The 20997-nt window shown below is 47.5% G+C and overlaps 5 protein-coding genes and 1 non-coding gene across 6 annotated transcripts; 3 read left to right on the top strand and 3 right to left on the bottom strand.

Annotated features, from left to right (window-relative positions):
• Nucleotides 1–1121: 1121 nt before the first annotated feature.
• On the top strand, nt 1122–1194 carry TRNAA-AGC (transfer RNA alanine (anticodon AGC)). Its single transcript has one exon. It is a non-coding gene; the product is annotated as a tRNA-Ala (tRNA).
• Nucleotides 1195–1493: 299 nt separating this feature from the next.
• LOC117864307 (uncharacterized) lies at nt 1494–4057 on the top strand. Its single transcript, XM_034748356.2, has 2 exons — nt 1494–2155; nt 3239–4057. Exons 1-2 carry the CDS (start codon nt 1833–1835, stop codon nt 3687–3689), a joined length of 774 nt encoding a protein of 257 aa, XP_034604247.1. The 5' UTR covers nt 1494–1832; the 3' UTR covers nt 3690–4057.
• A 154-nt stretch (nt 4058–4211) lies between these two features.
• LOC117864308 (stress-response A/B barrel domain-containing protein At5g22580) lies at nt 4212–5705 on the top strand. The gene is made up of 2 exons (XM_034748358.2): nt 4212–4906; nt 5208–5705. The coding sequence occupies exons 1-2, from the start codon at nt 4788–4790 to the stop codon at nt 5410–5412; spliced, it is 324 nt and encodes a 107-aa protein (XP_034604249.1). The 5' UTR covers nt 4212–4787; the 3' UTR covers nt 5413–5705.
• A 1200-nt stretch (nt 5706–6905) lies between these two features.
• LOC117864306 (uncharacterized) lies at nt 6906–9980 on the bottom strand. Its single transcript, XM_034748355.2, has 2 exons — nt 8656–9980; nt 6906–7356 (listed from the first exon to the last, which is right to left on the bottom strand). Exon 1 carries the CDS (start codon nt 9592–9594, stop codon nt 8671–8673), a length of 924 nt encoding a protein of 307 aa, XP_034604246.1. The 5' UTR covers nt 9595–9980; the 3' UTR covers nt 6906–7356; nt 8656–8670.
• A 4446-nt stretch (nt 9981–14426) lies between these two features.
• On the bottom strand, nt 14427–17771 carry LOC140223274 (seipin-1-like). The gene is made up of 2 exons (XM_072294812.1): nt 16913–17771; nt 14427–16816 (listed from the first exon to the last, which is right to left on the bottom strand). The coding sequence occupies exons 1-2, from the start codon at nt 17516–17518 to the stop codon at nt 16148–16150; spliced, it is 1275 nt and encodes a 424-aa protein (XP_072150913.1). The 5' UTR covers nt 17519–17771; the 3' UTR covers nt 14427–16147.
• Nucleotides 17772–17919: 148 nt separating this feature from the next.
• Nucleotides 17920–20853, bottom strand: LOC117862399 (2-carboxy-D-arabinitol-1-phosphatase). The gene is made up of 8 exons (XM_034745860.2): nt 20400–20853; nt 20017–20233; nt 19811–19929; nt 19426–19524; nt 18994–19047; nt 18811–18909; nt 18603–18710; nt 17920–18454 (listed from the first exon to the last, which is right to left on the bottom strand). The coding sequence occupies exons 1-8, from the start codon at nt 20814–20816 to the stop codon at nt 18086–18088; spliced, it is 1482 nt and encodes a 493-aa protein (XP_034601751.2). The 5' UTR covers nt 20817–20853; the 3' UTR covers nt 17920–18085.
• Between the last annotated feature and the right edge of the window lie 144 nt (nt 20854–20997).

Below are 20997 nucleotides of genomic sequence, written 5' to 3'. Positions count from 1 at the left end.
TAGCATAATATAATAACTTACGGCTGGGAAAGCATGATTTGCCGTGCAGCTGGCTTGACGCACCCTTTCCGTTGCTTTCCTGTCAACAAACCAGCTGTTTCGATTTTATCTCGTGATGTGCATCAACTCTCAGGTCGGCGTCGCATCAAATAATCGAGCCTAACGGCGGTAGTATTAATTCCATGCTGGAAGTTTGTGCTTGGAGCCACACACGATATACGGTAGCAATGGAGATTATAGCCGCGCTACTTCCTGGCTAGCATTGCACTGACCTTGCACTGCCGGCGAGACGACGACGGCGACGAGCCCAATTTTTATCAGAGATGGGCCTACGGCCCCACTGCGAGGCTAACTTGACGGGATTTGTCCCAACACAAGCGTGTAGGTGGGCCGCCTGCAAACGCTCTGTTTTGTTCCCTCTCCAGCGGTCAGGATGAAGCTGTGAGGCGCCACCTGCTTCGCTTCTTCTCGTCTTCTCCCAGTTCCAGACTTCCAGTGGCACCACCAGCCTATTTTCTTTTCTCACTGGATGGGATGGCTACTACCAATCTTTTTCTCTGATGTCGGTTAATCTGAATCGGAAGGGGATCGATGTGCCGGGCCTTTGTATGACATGTATTCAGATTGCGCTCTGCACAAGATTCTTTCGGAGAGGCGCCTTCGATTCCTCGACGGCCCCATGTGTAGGGCTTAGAGAGGACCAGGGTTCAGGCAGGACAAAAGCATGGCCCCACTCAGCTCTGAGGGACAAAACGAACGTGATGCGGCGGCTCTTTGCTGGCAGCGTTATCGAATGCTCCACGCTACATGCATGTCTTTGGAGGGTTTCACGGTAAAAAAAAGAAAATCTTCCGTTGCACCGTTGCTAAACTGCATGTGCTCTGTCTACAAGAGAACAACGGGCGACACTGCAAATCTTGCGATGGTCTACAGTACATGGTTGCACGTTGCAGCATCGAGCTTGAGCGCGAGTGCTGCTAAGAATGGCCCAGCAGCGGGAGGCCCAACAAACGGTTCCTTCCAGATAAAAAGCAAGGCCATGTGGGCCGAATTCCAACTATGGGACAATGCAACCCAACATATAACTGTCTTATAGAACAATGAAGACTGAAATTTCATCCGGGGATGTAGCTCAGATGGTAGAGCGCTCGCTTAGCATGCGAGAGGTACGGGGATCGATACCCCGCATCTCCATCGGTGGTTTTTTTATAGTTTTTCTTCCTTTTTGTTGCTTTGCTCTTCTGGCTCTGGCCTTATCCTATCGGAACATTTATCCCTTTTTTTTCCAAAGTGCTTTTCCTCCTTTTCCCTAACATTTTCCTTATCCTTGACTCTCTTTTAGAAACCTACAGTAGCTGACATTCTACCAAGCAACGTGCACGTTACAGAGACATTCCTTGCGAATCTAAAGTTGACAAATGCTGAAATGCATGCACATTGCGTCATTTTTCCTGTCCGATGAAACGCCTAGTGGGAAAGCCATACGCCACCATGTATCTAGTATATGTGCTTGCGCGTTCGTCCACTAGTACTGTGCGTGCCGTCCGTTGGAGGTTGGAGCCTGCTCTGCAGCCGGAGGAGGAAGCTAGAAATCCACCACGCCACGCCAGGACGCACCGCCACAAAGCAAGGCATGGGCAACGAGGCGTCCCGAGCAGAAGCAGGCCACTGAAAACGGCAAACGCAAAGGCGAAAGGCTACCAGAGTGGCCGTCGAGTGCGCATCGCATCGGCACAGCCCACCAGACCACCACCACACTACTGATTGATACTAGAGGGAGGGAGGGGCCGCCCCGGGGCGCTGAGGCGAGGCGTGGGGCGGAGGCTGCCGCGATGGGCTCCGCCATGTCGTCGAGCATGGCGCTCCCGCTCGCGGGCTTCTGCTGCAGCGTCATCTTCATCGTCTTCGTCTGCTCCCGCCTCGCCTGCGCGCTCATCCGCCGCCGCCGGGCCCGCCGCTCCCGCCGCGCCCCGGACCTCCCGCAGTACGCCGTCTCCCACTACTCCTACCCCGTCCACGTCGCTCGCCACTCCGTGGGGAGCGGCGCCGGTGGGGGCCTCGATCCCGCCGCCGTCGCGGCCTTCCCCACCCGCGCCTTCGCCGCCACCCCGCGCGGCTCGGGCGCCTCCGACGATTCCTCCGAAGCCGATTCCCAGTAAGTACTACTAGCGCCTTTTCCGGGTCCGTTTCCCTGCGCCGATCGCGATCCGTCGCCTCCGGTGCTCTGGGTTGGCAATCCGCGATTCCAATCTGTGCCCGTTCGCCACCTCTCGATACTGTAGCGTCGCGTGCAATGTAAGCTTCGAATCTACCGTCCTGCTTTCGCGTGCGGTCCACTTGAGTTCGCATTGGGTGGAATTGGTTACTTGCCGATGGCGGACGGTGGGCGAGTTCGTCATTAGGAACTTGCAGTTTGAACGGAACTGTCATGCCCGATCGCGCACGTTTTAGCTGGTAGGATTTTTTGATGGTTGGGGATCGGCGTGCTGCAACAGCCAACAAGGGGCTTGTAGTTGCGAGGGCACTCGTAGATGGGTCGCCCCCCCAGATGCCCCGCAATCAGTGGCTTGTAGGTGTTTTGGCAGATGCTGGCGTCACTATCAGTGCTTAGTTGGGTGCTTGTGGGGATCACTGCTATGTTTGTCTAATACCACCGTTATGTTTGTCGAGCATACTTATACTATTTTGGGCCGTGGGACTGGGAATGTGAAATGTTCTGTTTGTGGTTGTTGAATGTGGAAAGTTGATTAGGCAGTAGACGGTATATAAGCTAACACAAATTCTACTGGGTTCTCTCATCATATGGAAGTGAAACAAACTTAAGGAGAAATCACGGTTAATCTTACTTGCCATTAGTTAATGTCAACGTATTGCCTAAGATTTTACTAAATTAGGTGTTTTCTTACATTTTCCATCGTTCCCTTTGCAAGTCTGTGCTTGCTTAATGTTACTGAACAATCAGGATGCACCACCCTATTAGGAGGTAGCCTTTTGGCACCGATTATCAAGCATGGAGGGAAAACAGTTTCAGTCTTGAGGCATATAGCATTTCTTTTCTGAAACAATAGTAGTAACTATGCCTAGCATCCTTTTCTTGCATCCAAGTGAAAATGGTGGCACATTGTTGTTAACTGTGCTGATATTCTGATTGCCATTTCTGTTTTGTTGATATTCTTTAGCAAAAGCATCTTTGAAGGCACTAAACACAGCCACTGAACTGCTTCATCATTTTTGGCAGGTGCATCATCTGTCTTGCGGAGTATGAAGAGAAAGATGTGCTACGCACCCTTCCTTACTGCGGCCATGATTTCCACATGGCCTGTATAGATTTGTGGCTGGAGCAGAACTCAACCTGCCCAGTCTGTAGAATCTCGTTGCTTGATAACCCTGATACCGATAGCGACCACACCACACCTCCTCTACACAGCATAGTGATTAGCCCTCCAAGCTCTCCTGAATCGTCAAGATCAGATCCATGCCGCTGCCTGTTTGTCAGCGCTGGACATTCATCCAGGGTATCAGAGGCTCCTAGACATGAGCCCGACCAGGAGAATCAGGTGGCATCTGACCCATCAGTGGATGGGGCTAACAACATGCCGTTGTCTGAAGTTAACCCCACGCCTGAGAATAACAGCCAAACAGTAAGAAAGCAGGTGGACAGATCTACCCAGCTAGGGCCCTGCAAATAGCAGCTGCTTTGGCGTCTCCCGTTTTCTGCAGAACTGCAGGGCGAAGGTGGTCCTGTAAAATGTGAAGCATCTGCACTGGCGGATGGCTGTTGTAGGTTAGCTTTGAGGGGTTTGTTGTATATATGAGAAATCATTCAGGTTTTTTTCTTGTTGGAGAAAAAAGAGAGAGAGAGAGCACATTTTCCCCCCCTTCAGGCATACTACCTGTTGTTGCCATGAACAGATAGGACGAAGTAAATCCTGATTAGTCCCATGTGATGACTGATGAGAGCATTTGGCATTGGCATGCTTTCTGTACTGGAGGTTAAACTGAGAAAACCATTTGAAATGAACAAGCTTCTCTGGGGATACTGGAGGTTAACTGCTGATGCAGCTGTCTCACTCAGGTATGCATGTCCTGAACAGTATGAGGACCAGTTGCCATCTTGTCAGCATATAACTGGGAATGCTCAGTCAGACATCACAGTTGTATTCATACGTCTGCTGTAGCACCATGTGGTCTGAACCCAACGTTCTGTTTCTGTCAAGTACGATGACGCCGAACTGATCTCTGAACCTGAAAGATTAGCTGAGCTGATGGAGCACGATCAACATTCCATACTGGTGCATTATTACCAGCACAGTGTTCTGAACAATCCCGATCCAAAGGCCAGAAGATCAGATCCCTATGACTATGAAATCTCTGATGAAAGCAAACCCAATCTTGGATGGACCTCAAGCGGCAGAGAGCAGAGAGAGGAGAGCAGGAGCAGGAGCAGGAGCAGGATGCATATGGCTGCCCACGCAGCGTCGTACGCCCATGTCGGTCGGTCCAATCAAAATGATGAGTCACCCCAGATCTAACCGCGTCAGCGTGCTCTCAAACCAGCAGCTGAGGCAGCGGTGATGGTTTTCATTTTGCCTTCTGCTCTGGGCCGAACGCAATAGTGCGTCGTGTTTACTGTGCCGCAATGATTCAGTCCAGTGGGGGTAATAAGCTTTACAGTGATCCCTGTCGGTGCCCCAGCGCACTTAAATTGGGCGGCATCTTGGCGCCATGATCCATCCACACCTCTCGTTCTGCAAAGCCACTCACTGGAAGAGGAGCGAGGGAGTGCCATGGCGGAGGTGAAGCACCTGTGCCTGGTGAAGTTCAAGGAGGGCGTCGTGGTGGAGGACATCCTCAAAGGCATGGCCGACCTTGCCGCCCAGATGGACATGGTCAAATCCTTCGAGTGGTACACTCATCCCATGATGGAGCTGCCTTTGCCTTCACCTTTCTGTTTTCCTTTCGTGAAGCTTACACTGCACTGCATGCTCAAGTAGTAGTAACACGTACGTACTAGAAGCAAACTTTTTATCAGTCATTCAGCACATAAGTGTCTGCCCCAACTTCTTCAGACTTTCAGAGGCTGCACATAGTGCTTTACTGAATAATTGCCATGTCCAGGATCACGATTCATCACATGCTTACTGCCGATTGCAATGCGTTCATGGCCTCCATGAATGGATGAATGAACATTGAAACTGTTGTTGCAGGGGGAAGGACGTGCTGAACCAGGAGATGCTGACGCAGGGCTTCACACACGTCTTCTCGCTCACCTTCGCCTCCGCCGACGACCTCACCGCCTACATGGCCCACGAGAAGCACGCCGCGTTCGCCGCCACGTTCATGGCCGCACTCGAGAAGGTGGTCGTCATCGACTTCCCCGTCGTCATCGCCAAGCCACCGCCACAGGCATGAGCCTCTGTCGGCCATTGTACGGTGACTTTTCAGGTAGCAGCAGATCTCGTCGTCTGTTTGCAGCGGTAATGTACTAAGGCTGCTTATCACTGCTTGTTCTGCTATATATCCCTCCGGGCTAGTACATGTAGTGTAGCTGTGCCTGTAAGGCAAATATCACCCAGTTCAAGTCCCTATTGGTTGCTTGATTCCTATTGGAATAAATTTCAGTGATCTTTCTGGTAGCAGGTACCTGTACAATTCACTTGTAATTTCTCTCTTTTCGGCGTTTATGATGGATTGACGGATCCTAATCGAGTTTTATTACTGCCTCGTGGCTCCTGCTCAAACTTTTGCTGGAGCAGGTGTGGCCATGATAAAGTCGGGTAGTACAGTGTACATTGGTAACAGTAACCAGTCAGTGCATTCCTGTGAAGGCATTCATGCTGTCATTTAAACTCCATCTGAAGGACCGAACTGGATTACAGGAGCGGTGCTTATCTTCCTCGTCCTCTCTTTCCTTGCTTACTCCTTTTGGGAAATGATGGAAAACTTAGCATGGATCCACAAATATAAGGGATTCCAAGTGCATATAGAATCCCTTATATTTGTGGACGGAGGCAGTAAGCATAAAGGACGGACAGCTGCAGATTAAACTCTCACAAACTCACATACACTTAGCAAATCGTTGAGATTTCATATAGCAGGGGGCTCAAATGCTGTTTAAGTAAACAATCCTGGCAATCATCGTCTTTCATACACAAGGATGGCAAGAAATGCTGAAACGGACATGCTACAGTCTCGTCAAGAAATTTGGTGTTGATCTTTGGAACAAATATAGGTGATCTTTCTGGTAACAGCTCCTATCACTGTAATTTCCCCCTCTTTTCGGAGTTTGTGAAGGATTGATCAATTCCTAATCGTTTCTAGTTACTCGGTCCTGCTTAAACGGTAGTTACTTAGCAAATCGTGCACATGCTATTATTACGTCAGTGCTTTCTTTTCGTCAAGGCATCTAGAGTCCATTGTCCTCTCTTCCTCCGTTTTTATTTTGGGAAATTTGAGGATTAATGTTTCTCTCTGCAACAAGGATGGCGGGAAATGGCTCCTTCAGCCACGATCACCAACAGCTTCTTTTTGGGCCACGATGGGCTCGGCAACGTGATGTGTACTTTCGCAACATAATTTCTTTCTTCTGTGAGATGAGATGATAGCATAGCCCTCATCTTCCTAATTACATAATGGCCACCGTACCTGCGAGGTATACTTTCATGATCGTCATTCATGAAATTCAGGAGCAATCGCATAGCTCGCTGACACGATCGAGACAATTAGAGGGCACACAATATTTGCAGCTGATTTCGGAAAAAAAAATATTTGCAGCTGTTATCATGGGCGTGACGATTTAATAGTTGTTGTTCAGCGACTCTCCCATTGAACCATTCTTGCGACGATAGACTTGTGCAGCCAGTAAGAGTAGCTACTTCTAGAATTGGAATTGACCAGAGCACGAATGCGCATAGAATGATCAAATGAAAGACTGAGCTCTCGCTTTCAGTTTCTGAAGTATCACAAATAGTCACCATCAAACCCATATAAACGGGGAGGTTCACCAGACTTGCAAGTCTAAACCTTATCGAACATAGCTCCCAGGTTGCTCACTACTATAATCGAGTTTTCCAGACGTGCTGCAGTGAAGAATCAATGATAGGCCTGCTAGCAAGAGAACTGCCAGCATCAGCTCATCACACTTGTCATCTACAAGCCGGATCAGTGCATCACCATTCATCAGTCTATATGCATTGCATAACTTGAAAGCAACACTGCATTTGTCAAACTCCAACACCAAATCAAGGCAATACAGCTCACAAACCACGATGAAGTTGGCCAGATTCCATGGCTGCCGTGCCGAGAACCGTCATATGGAGCATGAACCTCTTGTACCAATTCCTTGACAAGGTCTAACTAAAATCCAGACACATGAAAAAGATACTGCAGCATAATCAGATGTACGTATGTTTAGGCATGCATAGTTGCACGCTGTTGTACTAGTAGGTTTACTAAGAAACAAAAATAAGGGAAATGAAAAGGAGAACAAGACACAAACAAAGAACAGAGAATTTCGTCCTAGCGTGGCAACATGGTTGCTTGGCAAAATAGAGTATCAGATATGATGATGCTCACATGATGGGTGACACCATCATCAGTCTCTTTCGGCTGCTATCCAATTTGCCAATTTGGCTTGGAGTATCAGATAAACTGCAGAGAGAAACAAAACCCCCAAAAAAAAATGCAGAATCTATTCTCTCGTGAGAGGCAGCAGGAAAGTGAAGCTCTCACGAGAGTAGAATCTGGGAAGGAGAAGCAATAATCCGTACTCCTTCACTTGTGTTGCATGCCGGCACAGCTTGGGACCAACACCAAGTGCATCGTTACATTTACGCCCTCGTCAGACTTTGCAAACAGAGACAGTCATGTGGCGATAAATTAGGACAGGGACATGGACATCGCTATATAGCTGTTGAAATTACAAGGACCAAAGAGCAGCAATTATCGACATAGGCAGGGCGAAAGACAAATGCAATGATACAATGGCTGCAAAACATGTGGTTGATCGCAGGAATCAGTACTTGAGAACCAAATTGGAGCACAAGTGTGTCTTAAAGAATGGTCGTGCGATATATTTGATGGCAGCGTGCAGGAATCTATGAAGATATCCATGCAGTGCATGTTATAGGCGCACACAGTGCCGCTCTACCACCATGAAATTGTCCCAGAATCATTTCATTTGTAGCACTGTTATTGCAGCATTGCGTCAGAACAGTCAAGACCAGAAGCAATGGAGGTAAACGTTGATGCAAAGCGTCCAACAAGCAGAAATTTGCAAGCTTTTGTACACCACCTGACATTTTGCACACAACAGAAATGCAGCACCAAACCAAACACATTCTAATATTTTCTAGTATAATCCTTTGTTAACTGTACGAGCACACAGCTAAGATTATCTGGAAAACAGGAAAAAGCAAAAGAAAGAAGAAGATGATCCCGACACAGCAATCTCTCCTCTCCTCTCTGTATGTATACCACATTTTCATGGTATCTTCCCAAACTCGTTCATTTGGCACACTAGAATCTATAAGCCTAAACTGTAAGCACAACCATTCCCATCTTGGTTTGGTTGGATTTACTAAATTCCATCAAATTTTTCCAAGTCAACAGACAAGAAACCAGGGGAAGCAAAGCATGGTGAGCAGCAGCATTGACCTGAAGAATTGGCCATCAAGGCGGGGCCCTCAACGCCTGCACGACGAGCGCGAAGCCCGGCGCGGCGGCCTCCTCCTCGAGCCAGAGCCTGCTCTCGAGCGCGCTCCTCGCGCGCAGCATCACGACGGCGCTCCCGGGCGGGTCCCGGAACCACCAGCCGTGGAGGTCCCACAGGACGTCGACGGGCGCGCCGTCGACGAAGACCGTCTGGTTGCCCCGGAAGTTCCAGCGCAGCCTGCGCGCGTGCACGGTGCGCTTGCCGTCGACGCTGACCCAGAGCTCCTCGCCGCCGCCCCCGGAGGTGGTGGTGCAGCCGACGGTGACCTCGTGCTCCGGCGCGCCCTCCGCGAAGCGGACCCGCGCGGCGTGCATTGCGTTGGGCGCCGCCACGACGCGGTCCGCGCGGGCGACGGGGAGGAAGCGGGCCTTGGGGATCTGGCCCTCGAACTTGGTCTTCACGAACTCGGCGGCGAGGTCGCCGACCGCGAGCACGACCTCCGCGTTGGCGACGGCGACGAAGTAGAACCCGGAGACCGGCTCCGGAGACGAGTCGGAGGCATACTTGGCGGCGGTGAGGTCCCAGAAGAGGGCGAGCGGGGGGTGGTGGTGGTCGTCGGAGGAGGAGGGGAGGGAGCGGGTGCCCTTGCGGCGGCGGAGGGGGACGGCGGGGGAGGAGGCGGTGGGCCCGGCGAAGGAGAGCGTCGGAGGCCCGACGGGGGAATGGGCCCAGGTGAGGCGGAGGAGGAGCGGCGGGGAGGTGCAGGCGTGGTAGGTGGCGGTGACGGAGATGGTGGCCGGGGAGGAGGAGCCCGCGGCGCCGACGGAGGCGACGAGCGTGGAGGCCGGCGTTGTGCAGGCGACGCGGACGGCGCCGTCGGAGACGCAGGAGGCGAGGTCCCGCACGGAGGAGGGGAGCAGCAGGCTGGACGCGCTCACCATTGGAGGGGGAGAGGGGCGCGCTCCCGATCTGCGGCGCGGCGTGCAATGCGTGAGGTGAGGTGAGGTGAGGTGAGGGTGGTGTGGGAGGTGGGGACTGAGGGGGTTATGAATGGTGGGCGCGGGGGGCGGACCCGACGGCGAGGGAGGCGGGCGGCACGCCACAGCAAGAGCAGAGCAGAGCAGCCGACTGGTAACTGCCGGAGCGGGGGGCGCGAGGATGCTTCCGCTTTAAGGCTAGCAGAGACCGTGCTGGCCGTCGGATCTGAAACGAGGGAGCACGAGAGCCGTCCGCTTTGCCCAGCACGCTTTAAAGGCTGTGGACGTGAAAGAGAAATTTACAGTCTGTATGTCTCTCTGTTTGCTCATGATGCGCCCTTTTCAGTTCACGCCGGCTATGATTTTGAGAGGAAGCATTCATTCAAACATAAAATTGCATTAAAAAGGATTTTGAGACGAAGCATTCATTCAAACATAAAATTGCATTAAAAAGGATTTTGAGAGGAGCTTTGACAGGATTCCGAGCTAACGTTGTATTAAAGGACTATCTATTTATCAATTGACAAAATTATATAAGTCAAATATGTCAATTGGATTAAAATCAATCCGTTTGAAGCCATCCATCTATGATTAATAAAAATAAAAACAAAACTAAAATATTTTATTTCATTGCTACAATAATGTTCCGAGTTTTATCAGGATTCTGAGCTCATTTTATATCTTAATTTCATAGTATCATGTTCCAAAGCGAAAGTTCTAATAATCCCATAGGATTTTGTAAAATGTTATATAAGATTCTGATAAAAAAAGCAAACTCTAAATTAGGTAGTCACCCAATCACCAACATAATATCTTAGGTTGTGGTTTTAAGCCAAACCATTTGAACTTTGACTGTCATAAAATTAGTTAGCAATTATTTATACTTAAAATAATAGTTTTGTATAAAATTAGTACTCAAAGCTTAACCTGGTAAACTGCAGCATTGTTCCAAATAACTTATATTTGTGATTGGACAGAGTAATATATACTCCCTCTTTTTTAAATATATATTGTTTGAACAAGCTAATTAGGTTAGATGAGGGAAAACAAGGGAATTTGAGTTCTGTCAATTTAACCTGCCCTGTTTTTACTCATCACATGTTACGATTGTTAAGTGATGCAATTATTAATATAGGAGACATTTTAAAATAATTGAGTTCCATTTAAATATTTTTACAATCTATTATAAGTTTACAATAAATTATATGCATTCTTTTTAAAAAAAAGTCTTTTGCGAATAAAATAAACTTGTTAGAACCACGATTCTGCTATCCAATCCTACCGAGATGGCCAGATCTTGACAACCTTAGTTGCGAGTGCGCGTTTTTGGTTGTCAGGGGTGACGGGATATTCTTCCGTTTGGCTGCTTGCTGCAAAGCTTTGGAGCTCGAGTCATCATTTGATCCCCTGTGCGGCGGGGCCAGATGGAAGCAGGCCATCCGGGGGGTCGTTCAGGCCGCATGGGCAGCACGAAACGCATGTTTCGACGAGTAGGCTGCCAAACAAACCAAGGGAATGCTGTGTCTGTGTGCTGCCTCTGATGACCGATAGAGTACCACCAGCGGCCTTGTCCGCCTCCTCTCCACGGCTCGGCTCACATGATGGCAGTGTCGGAGTGAGACCACAGACCACTTCGCCATCGCCGAAAAAGAAAAACCGCTGCCAGTCTTGCCCGCTAATCTTCTGAATGTTGATAAATGTAAGCTCAAATCCCATTTTCTGAAAGACTATTTTCCTCTGTTGAGTGAAGCATAGATCCACACAAGTTTCAGCAAGCAAGCAAGCAAGCAAGCAAAAGTAGCTAGAGCGACAGGTAACAACAGCAGGGGCGAAGTGTCGGCTCGACAGGACGGCAGATCAATGATGGCAGAAGTGCGGGCCTGATCAGTGGATCATGCATTCATGCATCACCTAATATAATGTTCTGCTCCAATGCCCGCAGCGCAGTTTGATTAGCAAAAGAGACGGGCACCCATCGACGACGAAGATGTCGCTGCCAACTACTAACTCCCAGCAAGATCGCAAATCCGGCCGAATGCAACGGGGACCTTGGCACCATATACCTGCAATCCACAAAAGGTTACGCCTTCCAATGATAGAGGATTAGGAAATGGTTAAACAATGCTGTCAGAGAAAGCAAGGTGGAGAATTAGAAACCAAGCAAAGGCTTGCTACCTTGTCTCTTGGCATGTGTCTCCATGTTTTCTTCAATGAGGTGGTATGTGGTCTCGCTATCGTGGGAGGCGAGATGATTCGACAGTTAAGGTGCCGCAGTATCTCTGAATCTCACAAAACTAAACCACAAAATGTGTCGCTGTCACATGGAAGTGGAACCAAAATATCATAAATTCGCTCCCATCTTGACAGATCGCTGCGTTATTAAATAACTGATAGACTTTGCTAGGTTATTAGCCAAAACTTATGGGACTAGCCTGTTTGAAATTAACGCATGGACCATTGGTCCATGGGTTATTAGCCAGTCTGATCTGACAAGTGAGCATGTGAAATACGACTTAAAAAAGAGAGAGGCTAAATTGAAATATATTAAGATGGTAACTTTGTCAATCATGGAGTAATCTACTTCGGTAACTGGGAATGCCGGCAGTACCAGGAACTTGATCCCAGAAGCAGTAAAAATATATGTGCATGGTCTGTTGACTTTACTTCTTTTTTATAGGTCCAAGGGGATGAAAAAAATAAAATAGATGTGCCCATGCTGAATAATTGTTAAAGCAGAAATGAGGCACTCATCTGAAAACAAGGAAAGGAGGATCCCTGAAACCAGTAGACAGCTCTCAACAACCATCACAAATCCAAACCAATTCTTATTCCAGTTCCTTCTCAGGAAAGATCAGATAGTGTGGCATTCGTGCACAATGATGTACAGTCCACATTCTAATCCTGTCGGCAAACACAAATTTGTATTGCTAGGAAAGGGAAAGACGCAGACTAGTATTCCGCTCGGTTCAATCATATATACCTGTATGTTTCAGCAACAGATAGAGGAATTTCTTTTTTCTTGTTAGACTAGGTGTTGACAATGACTCAATGAGGTTCTGCAAATGCAGCGGACACAAGTTGACAAAACAGGCCTTTGTGTTTCTGACCTACAATAGAACCAGCTGACGAGATAATGTTATGCAATTGGAGAGAAGTTATATTACTCCAGCTGACAGCAGCAAGGCAGTTGAACGGTTGAGGAGGGCAACGCGTTCAGTTCCCTAATCAGAAGGAAGAGAAGCATTAGGTTGGGGGGGAGGGGGGTGGGGGGGGTGGGGGGGGGGGGGGGGTTGAGGAGATCAGATTTCCAGATAAAGCTATACATTAGGAAGGAGAACGTACTTTGCTGCCAACTAGAAATGCATTTGTCGTCTTCTGTTCACCAGGTCGAATGGCCCCTCGTGCTACCTGAAGGTTGCAACTGATCAGCATCGGAAGTTTCCACTCCATCAAGAGTCCAGTTGGTCCTAGTTTAGCCGGAATCGGCATGGCAAGGAAGAACCATCGACAGCACACCACACAGGAAGTAGTACTAATTGGAATCCTTGAGAACTTTCAAATTATTTGCGTAAAACATAATCTCCTGCTCTTCAACAATTTCCAGCACCTACTATGAGGCATATGGCATGATTGTATAGGAGGTGTTCAAGCAAACGGAGCAGTAGGAATGCATGCTTCAATGAGCATACCGAGGAGGGCAATCAAACCAATTGCTGTTACTGGGAAACTTTGTCCGGCTCTTCAAGAAATCATGGGTCAAGTTAATCATCCTCAGAAAAAAAGAATAGTGCCTATCCTAATATGGAGAACATGGACTTCAGATCTGTGGTTAAACAACTAGCGAGGTCAAACTTCAGGAGGTCAGTTTTTGAGAGAATACAGGAGGCCACAAATCCTGAATTCTCAACAACCATCAAACTGATCCTGTGCATTTCTGTACTTCTTTCCTATTCCAACTCCAATGCTAGCATATTCCTCTCACTGGTCTGAAATACTTGGCCGTTTACTTCTGTCCCTGTGGAAAAAACAAGAACGATGGCAATGCTACTAGTGCTTCACTGTTTGGACAAATGACTTATCTTTTTGCTGGAAGGTGTATTTGTAAATAAAGAACGATATGACTAAATCTAGTTTAGATCAAGAAGTACATTTTCCGTGGGCAAAAATTATGACAGCATTTCCTCCAAAAAAAATTGTGCCAGCAACATCAGTGGCGAAGTGTTGGATTGAACTTAAATTGGATCAACAATGTGAAGAGGGATCAGTGGATCTTGGATCACTCGTGGTCCTGTTGCATGCAAAATGTATGTTGAGCCAAAAAGAAAAATAAACATAGTCTGTCGCACAACAAACCATACGCCAGTGCCAACAACTCGGAGATCACACGCTCTAATGGAATACAATGGCAAGAATGTGACCTTATTACCTACCGAATTCAGGACCGGAAAAAAGTTAAAAACAGATTCATTTCCCAATGATTGAGATTAATTAAGGAATATACAACAGGGAAAGCATGATGAGGATTATAAACGAAGCAAAAGTTTGCTCCCTTGCCACATGGCTAGTGTCTCCATTTTTGTTCACAGGGAGCACAACGTTTAAGGTACCAACTCTGTACTAGCAGCTCTTAAATTGCATAACTCCAATAAACAGATGGCAGATCAAATGTGTCGCACGGGATGCAACCTTAATTTTATAATTTTGCCCCCCCCCCCCCCCCCCCCCCCCTTCCCTGGCAGTACACTGTATTAATTACCAGACAGAATATGGCAAAGACTCACCTACTGCTGATGCAGGCTCCGAGGCTCACAAAGATCTGGCTCCTTGGTCCATGAATCATGAACCAATGCAATCTGATCTGAGAAATGAGGATGTGAAATATTGTTAAAAAAATTGAATATTCTATATCAAATCATGGAGCAATGCAAGAATATGAGAATGTGATACATGCATTGGCTAAAGGAGTTATTGATCTCAAAAGCATTATAAAATAGGTGCATGGTCGTTGACTTTGATTTCAGATTCCAGCAGAAGTGACTAAATGAGACCCTCACATCAAAACAAGGAAGGAAAGACCCCTGAGACCAATAGACAGCCATTCTTTAACTTTCAACAACATCCAGAAAGAAAAATATTGCTACAAATTAGTTACTTCCTCCTTATGGCAATTCAGATAATGTGATCTCCCTGCATAGGACCAAATAATTTAATCAGTTAGTAGGAACAAAATTTATTGTCAGTAGTGTGAGAACCAAATATTATGCTGCAGTTCATACATGTAAAATAGCAGGACAGGTAGATGAATTATGTACATCTGACACATTTTCTTTGTTCTTGTTGACCTAGAAATTTTTGACAACCAATGGTTTATAAATGCATAGGTTGAGCTACTGGACCAGCTAACAAGGTAATTTTGTGCAACAGGGGAGAAGATATTATACTCCTAACTGATAGCGGCAAAGCAGTAGAGGAGATGGTACATAGACTTCTCTAGTCGTACCAAACTAAAAGGAAGAGAAAAATCAGCATGGATGCAAATTCTGATTTCCAAATACATGTATTATGCACTCGCTAGGAAGGAGGGATAGAATGTAGCTCCCAGTTGGAAATGTTCGCGTTTCCTTCCTCTGTGCTGGTGTAAATAGGGATGGCTCAGCTTGGTGTAAGTTACAACAGCTCAAAACAGTATAATCTTCTGATTAGCATGAAAAGTCTCTTTAAATGAAGGCGATGGTCTACTTGGTTCTAGCTTAGCAATCCATTTTATAATACCATGATTGTGCAATACTCAACATGTTATTCTACCCCTACTTTGTTGAAGCCACAAAATATTGATGTACAGAGGCTTGTAGATCAGTTGCATGAGGCTCACAATAGCCTTATCTTAGACAATTTCAGTATCTGTAATAGGATTAGTAAAAAGTATAGGACCTATGTAACAGCTCAGTCTCCTAGAGCATTAATGGACCCATCTTATACAATTTTCAGAACATGTAATAAGTAGGACCAGTCTAACAAATTAGCAGCAGTTGTCTTTCCCTGTTACATTGTACTACCAACAAAACAACAGAAATAAGAAATGCTAGTGGAAACAAAATTGTAGAAAAGCAAATGGTTTGAAGATAATTTATTGTCTATAGAGGGTTGTAAAATACGCAGATTACTGAGAGCAATTTAACTTACAAGACGTAGAAGTAGAAATATGCTGACCCATGCTATTACGGGCAGCATCTGTAACCATGAATGGGACGCTCCAAAATTTCCCTGAAAATATAGATCACCTAAAAAACTAAAGCGTGGAGATGCATGAATAAGGGACACAAGTTCCACGAAGTTCGTGCATTTTTCATCTGGCGATACATGTTTTTGTTATTATATGCATTGTTCGAAATCTGGTATAAAAGCTATTTGGGTCTTGTATACAGAAGAGTGGCAGTAACAGTAAACACAAATTTCACATCAAAACCTTTGACTGAATTAGTTGATATCATCCTGAGGATCAGGTACAATTGGATTCTCAAGGATCATTCATGGCCTGCCCAGTCTCCACCAATGCAACACTAGAAGTTGAACCCTCAGTGAACTCGAGCTCCACACTGCCTCCATGTAATTGTGTCCGAAATTGTGGTTTCCACTTGCTTCTCCTCTCTCTCCTCTTCATTGTAAAATCTTCAGATAACTCCTTGCTTGGGCTCTCACCCCTGTCTCCTGTACCCAAACCAGAAGCCATCTTTCCATTAGCCTGAAGCTCAGATGACCTTCTATTTCTCACGGATGCTGCAAGGGGCCGGACCAAACAAATGGCAAGAACGAGGACAATGTAGACAGAGGAAGACACCCACACACATAATGTCCATTTCAAGCCGCGTGCCAGGCCCTTTGTCCACGGAAGAGTTGTCTGCACAACCACATCTGCTCTGTACACCTGAGGCATCTGCACTGTAGCAGCTCTTGGCTGCAGCAGAACTCTGATGAGCCCTGTCCTCTTGTGACGGCCGTGACCTTCCCTATACTGCAACACCTTGAGATTTGCAGTCTGGGTCTCGCCGCGCATTCCCAGCGTGAGTGGCACGAACATCAGCGCAGATTGTGCTAGCCGGACAGGGGTGCTCTTGTACCTCAGCATATATGGCTGTGCAGCTGACGCCATGGTGATTCCACTTACTGAGATTGCCTCTGCTTTAATCTGCAGAGATGCAAATCAACATAAAAATTTGTTAAAAGTTATGCTCCAAGGAATTTGGATTGGGGATCGAGGAACAATAATCATGCAGTTATATACCTGGAACATGCCAAACTCTCGATTGTGGTAGGAATCAGGCAGCAGCAGCGCCATGGACACCCTCACCGAGTGCCCGGCCGGCAGCGCCACGCCCCGCGCTCCACCCAGAGCCACCGTGGCGCTGGGCTGCGCCGCCGTGTAGTCGAAGTAGAGCGGCTGGCGCACGGTCACTGGCTCCTCCACCCAGTGCTGGACAAGAAGGAAGCCGAGCAGCACCGACATGAAAAGCGCGGCGACAAGGGCAGCGAAGGTGCACGCCACAGCGAGCAGGCCGAGGCCCGCGCGCCGGAGGTTAGAGGCGACCACCGCAGGAAGGGCGCGCAGGGCGCCGATGAGAGCCGCGACGGGGAAGACGAGGCTGAGGACAGCAGAGGCGACGAGCTCCCCAAGGAAGGTAACCGACCGGATGGGCCAGCCCGCCGGGACGGCAAGGAAGAGGAGCGCATCGTTGACATCTCCGGCGGCTGTGCTTCTTGGCCGGCCGGTGTAGAGGGCATCGTCGGAGGTCGAGGTCGCCAAGGAGTAATCCTGCTGGTAACTGGACACGTGGTGTGGTGCTGAATCCATTAGAAGCTTACAGCTGTAGGAACATATGGAATGGAGCATACTCAGGGAAAGCTCGAGATGCTGCAGTAGCCTCTAGCCTGTAGAGGGCAGCGTTGCTGGAGAATGAAGAGTGACACGCGGTATGAAGAAGGACACGTGTCATGCTCACGCTCAAGCTGTGAACCTCGGGCATGCAGAATTGCAGATGGCTTATGCCTGGTGGCAACGAACTTTGTCATTATCTCCTCTTGTTCATGGATCCATCTCACTCTGCACCTGATAACCACTTGACATCATACGAATAGATATATTCGCTTGTTCGGGGACACAACGGAGTGCAAGCTTCAGTGTTTTTCGAGAACTACAAGCTTCAGTGTTCAGATCGTAGCTGAATCAGAGCGCAGGGTTCTCCTCACCAGAGTCTCGGAAATGTTCACACCTCACACAAGAGCGCAGCAGCATATGGAGATCTTTTTTCAACTGATTGATAATACACTTTTTTATGTACATAGATATTGTCATATTGAGATCAAGATTATAGGCACATCATTGTAAGATATTTACACAGCTATTTGTATTTCTCAAGGATCCTATACATCAACATGGAATAGGTTACCTTCAAGAATGTTAGAACTCTTCATCATTTGCAGTTGGTCGCGTAATGGGTATTGACCATCTTCCTAGATGGGCTGTGTAATTTGTGCATCTGACAATGCCTCTTCCTTTGGGTCCATCAGGGAAATCGATCACACTAATGCTGCCATCGTCTAGATGGAAAGATGGCATGTACTCCATTGGCAAATCAAGGCACCGACATATTAGAGCAAGGTGAATGGCTGGATGGCCTACGGCCACAATAACTCGATCCGACTCACTATCGTCCGGCAATTCATTTAGCAAGGCTTGCCAAGAATCCTTGGACTGAGCCCATAATCGCTCTAGTGTTTTATATTCCATGCTGCCCATCCAGCCAGATTGAATTATTTCCCCAAAGCTCTGCAGAAAGAAAGCAAAGCATGTTGATTACTTATTATGTCCATAGCATGGTTCGTCGAAAAGGTAAATTCAATCTTAGAGACATAAAAGAGATTCAGTAATCTATGGACTAGTAGAACTCAAACCGCAGAAATTAAAGATGGTCAACCTTTTGCTTTGCTTGAAAGGCATCATCAATTTCGAGTTCTAACAAGTTCTTCATTTCCACATAACGAGGCACACAGTCAGCACCTAAGCAATCTGCAGCCTCTTGGACCTGCAATTGACTCCACAGGATTAGATAGCAGGCCAAAAAAAAAAGAAGTAAAACGGAACACAATTTACTGAACTTCATGGTTAGTTCAAATAATAGTCACCTCACATATAACAGTTGCAGTATCAACAGCTGCAACTTGCGGGCTACAGAGAATACTGTTCACCCTCAGATCCAGAAGTAGTTCTGCAGTCTTCTGAGACTGAAAGTATTGTCCAGAAATGACCTCAGCTTTTGTGTTGGAAACAAATTGATGACACAACACACAAGAAACAAAATGAAGTACCTGTATAGTCCCGAGCATGTTCAGTGGCGCGTATCCCGTTCCACCTAAACTAATCTGAAACTCAAAGCAATGAAAATTAGTTACATAACTGAAACCTTAAATTACGAATAGTTTAGTGCATGGTTCACTATAACCAAGTTACATAGTTTCCATGGTTTTAGAAATGGATGCGCCCCTTGTGCACATTCACCCACTATCTATTGCTTGTGCATTGGAATACAAGTCCCACGTCTTTAACAAAAACAAAATTTCAAATTGTTTAGGTCACGGTTGTAATGTTTTTCTCTTCTTTTTTTTCATGCCAAATGTCACAATAAGACCAAGTTGAATTGGTGCACGCAATTTTCTGAGGGTAATTTCAGGAAGAACAAAATGGTATCCCAAACAAGTATCTCATGATAGAACACGTGCGTACAAGTAAAAAGGCCATACCTCAGAACTGCTCTGTGTAGTTCCTTGACAGGCCAGAATGATCCTCTTGCTTGTCTTTCTTCCGCCAGAACTACCAGTAGCAACAGGAGAATTTGGGGTCTGTACAAAATACAATTGGGGACAAGATCAAATCCATGTTTTAATAATTCTTTGATCTCTAAGTAAGTTTATATAAATTGGCAATGCTAACTGAAACAGTGGGTGTAGTACAATTGCACCTTACAATAATATTATCTTTTGAACAAAATGTTCCCAGAACAGAATAATCTTGTATGGAGGAACCTGTACTACTACTATTATTTTTCTTCCATGTTCTGTTAGCATTGATAAGAATATCCCACATATACAAGGTACAAGTCAGTGACCAGAAGTCCAGAATCCTCACCTGATTTAAACGGTTAAGACAGACATTTGGAGGACCTCCACCAGTCTGTGGGGTAAAATCCAGCACACTAGCACCACAATTGCTCTGGAGTAGAATCCGGAAGTACTCCGCACCAAGTCCTAAACATAAACATGAGGAACCAAACATCAATTTCAATCAACATTGGCATCACGAGCTACTCCACACCAAAATGTAGCAGCACCCACCCAAAGAAGTGGCGACAAGCGCCTGGTTCACGGCATTGTGTGCAACCACAAGTACCGACTTGCCCTCGTGTGCTAGAATCCTCTCCCAGCAGCTCCGTGCACGGTCCCATAGCTCCCGCACTGGGTAGTGCCCGTCAATGCTGAAATTGGCAGCATTCTTCTGCCACTGCTTGTACAAAACACCGTACCTCTCCTTCCCTTCATTCTTCAGGAGTCCCTGGAAATCAGAATCACCAGCTCGTCACACACAGGCATTTCCACAAGCACCTGATAAGCATTTATGGAGGAATCAGCAAGCTAACAGAATTGAATTGGGGCAAGCATTCCCACAAACGCAATGGCAGCACTGCAGAGACTACAAAGTACGAAAACCAGATCCCGACCTGGAAAGAGTAGAGATCGATCTCGCGGAGGTCGGAGTCCGGGATGAGGTCGTCGTCACGCCCTTCCCAGATGATCTCGGCGGTGCGGCGGGAGCGCGCGAGCGGGCTGGTGAAGCAGGCGTCGAAGGAGTCGGAGAGGAGCATCTGGCGGGAGGTCTCGGCCTGGTACTCGCCCTTGGGCGTGAGCACGGATATGTCGGAGCTCCCCTGGATGCGGCCCTCCGCGTTCCACGTGCTCTGCCCGTGCCGCACCAGCACCACCCGCTTCGCCGCTCGCAGCGGCGGGAGCGACGAGCCTGGGCGAGGGGCAGGGGACCTCTCCAGCTCGTGCACGCTCGAGCAGCGGATACAGCACCGGAGGGTACGCCGGCCAGCGGCCGCCGGCGACGGCGGCTGCGCTGGCGTGAGGAAGAGCATGGTGGGATTTTTGTTCCTGACGGTCGTGTTCTGAAATCTGAAGCTGGGATGTGTGGTTCGCGTCCATGCTGTCAAAAACGATGGGCATCCGTGGCTGGCATTGGGCCAGGGTCCGATGACTTCATATTCATTTTCCACAGGATTTTAACTTCACTTTAACAACACTAGAATCTGAGGATAG

The sequence above is a fragment of the Setaria viridis genome, chromosome 7 (genome assembly GCF_005286985.2).
Source record: "Setaria viridis chromosome 7, Setaria_viridis_v4.0, whole genome shotgun sequence".
In the NCBI taxonomy this organism is placed as follows: Eukaryota; Viridiplantae; Streptophyta; class Magnoliopsida; order Poales; family Poaceae; genus Setaria; species Setaria viridis.
Note: the sequence above shows the minus strand (reverse complement) of the source record. Positions and strands in the feature narration are given on the sequence as shown.

Excerpts from the sequence above, each read along its gene's own strand:
- LOC140223274 (XM_072294812.1), bottom strand. The coding sequence starts at position 17,518 with ATGCTCCATTCCATATGTTCCTACAGCTGTAAGCTTCTAATGGATTCA. Across the intron at positions 16,817-16,912 it reads GAGAGTTTGGCATGTTCCAG|ATTAAAGCAGAGGCAATCTC; the intron begins GTATATAACTGC and ends GCATCTCTGCAG.
- LOC117862399 (XM_034745860.2), bottom strand. The coding sequence starts at position 20,816 with ATGCTCTTCCTCACGCCAGCGCAGCCGCCGTCGCCGGCGGCCGCTGGC. Across the intron at positions 20,234-20,399 it reads TCGATCTCTACTCTTTCCAG|GGACTCCTGAAGAATGAAGG; the intron begins GTCGGGATCTGG and ends TCTGATTTCCAG. Across the intron at positions 18,711-18,810 it reads CTGCAACTGTTATATGTGAG|GTCCAAGAGGCTGCAGATTG; the intron begins GTGACTATTATT and ends AGTCAATTGCAG.
- LOC117864307 (XM_034748356.2), top strand. The coding sequence starts at position 1,833 with ATGGGCTCCGCCATGTCGTCGAGCATGGCGCTCCCGCTCGCGGGCTTC. Across the intron at positions 2,156-3,238 it reads TCCTCCGAAGCCGATTCCCA|GTGCATCATCTGTCTTGCGG; the intron begins GTAAGTACTACT and ends CATTTTTGGCAG.
- LOC117864308 (XM_034748358.2), top strand. The coding sequence starts at position 4,788 with ATGGCGGAGGTGAAGCACCTGTGCCTGGTGAAGTTCAAGGAGGGCGTC. Across the intron at positions 4,907-5,207 it reads ATGGTCAAATCCTTCGAGTG|GGGGAAGGACGTGCTGAACC; the intron begins GTACACTCATCC and ends CTGTTGTTGCAG.
- LOC117864306 (XM_034748355.2), bottom strand. The coding sequence starts at position 9,594 with ATGGTGAGCGCGTCCAGCCTGCTGCTCCCCTCCTCCGTGCGGGACCTC.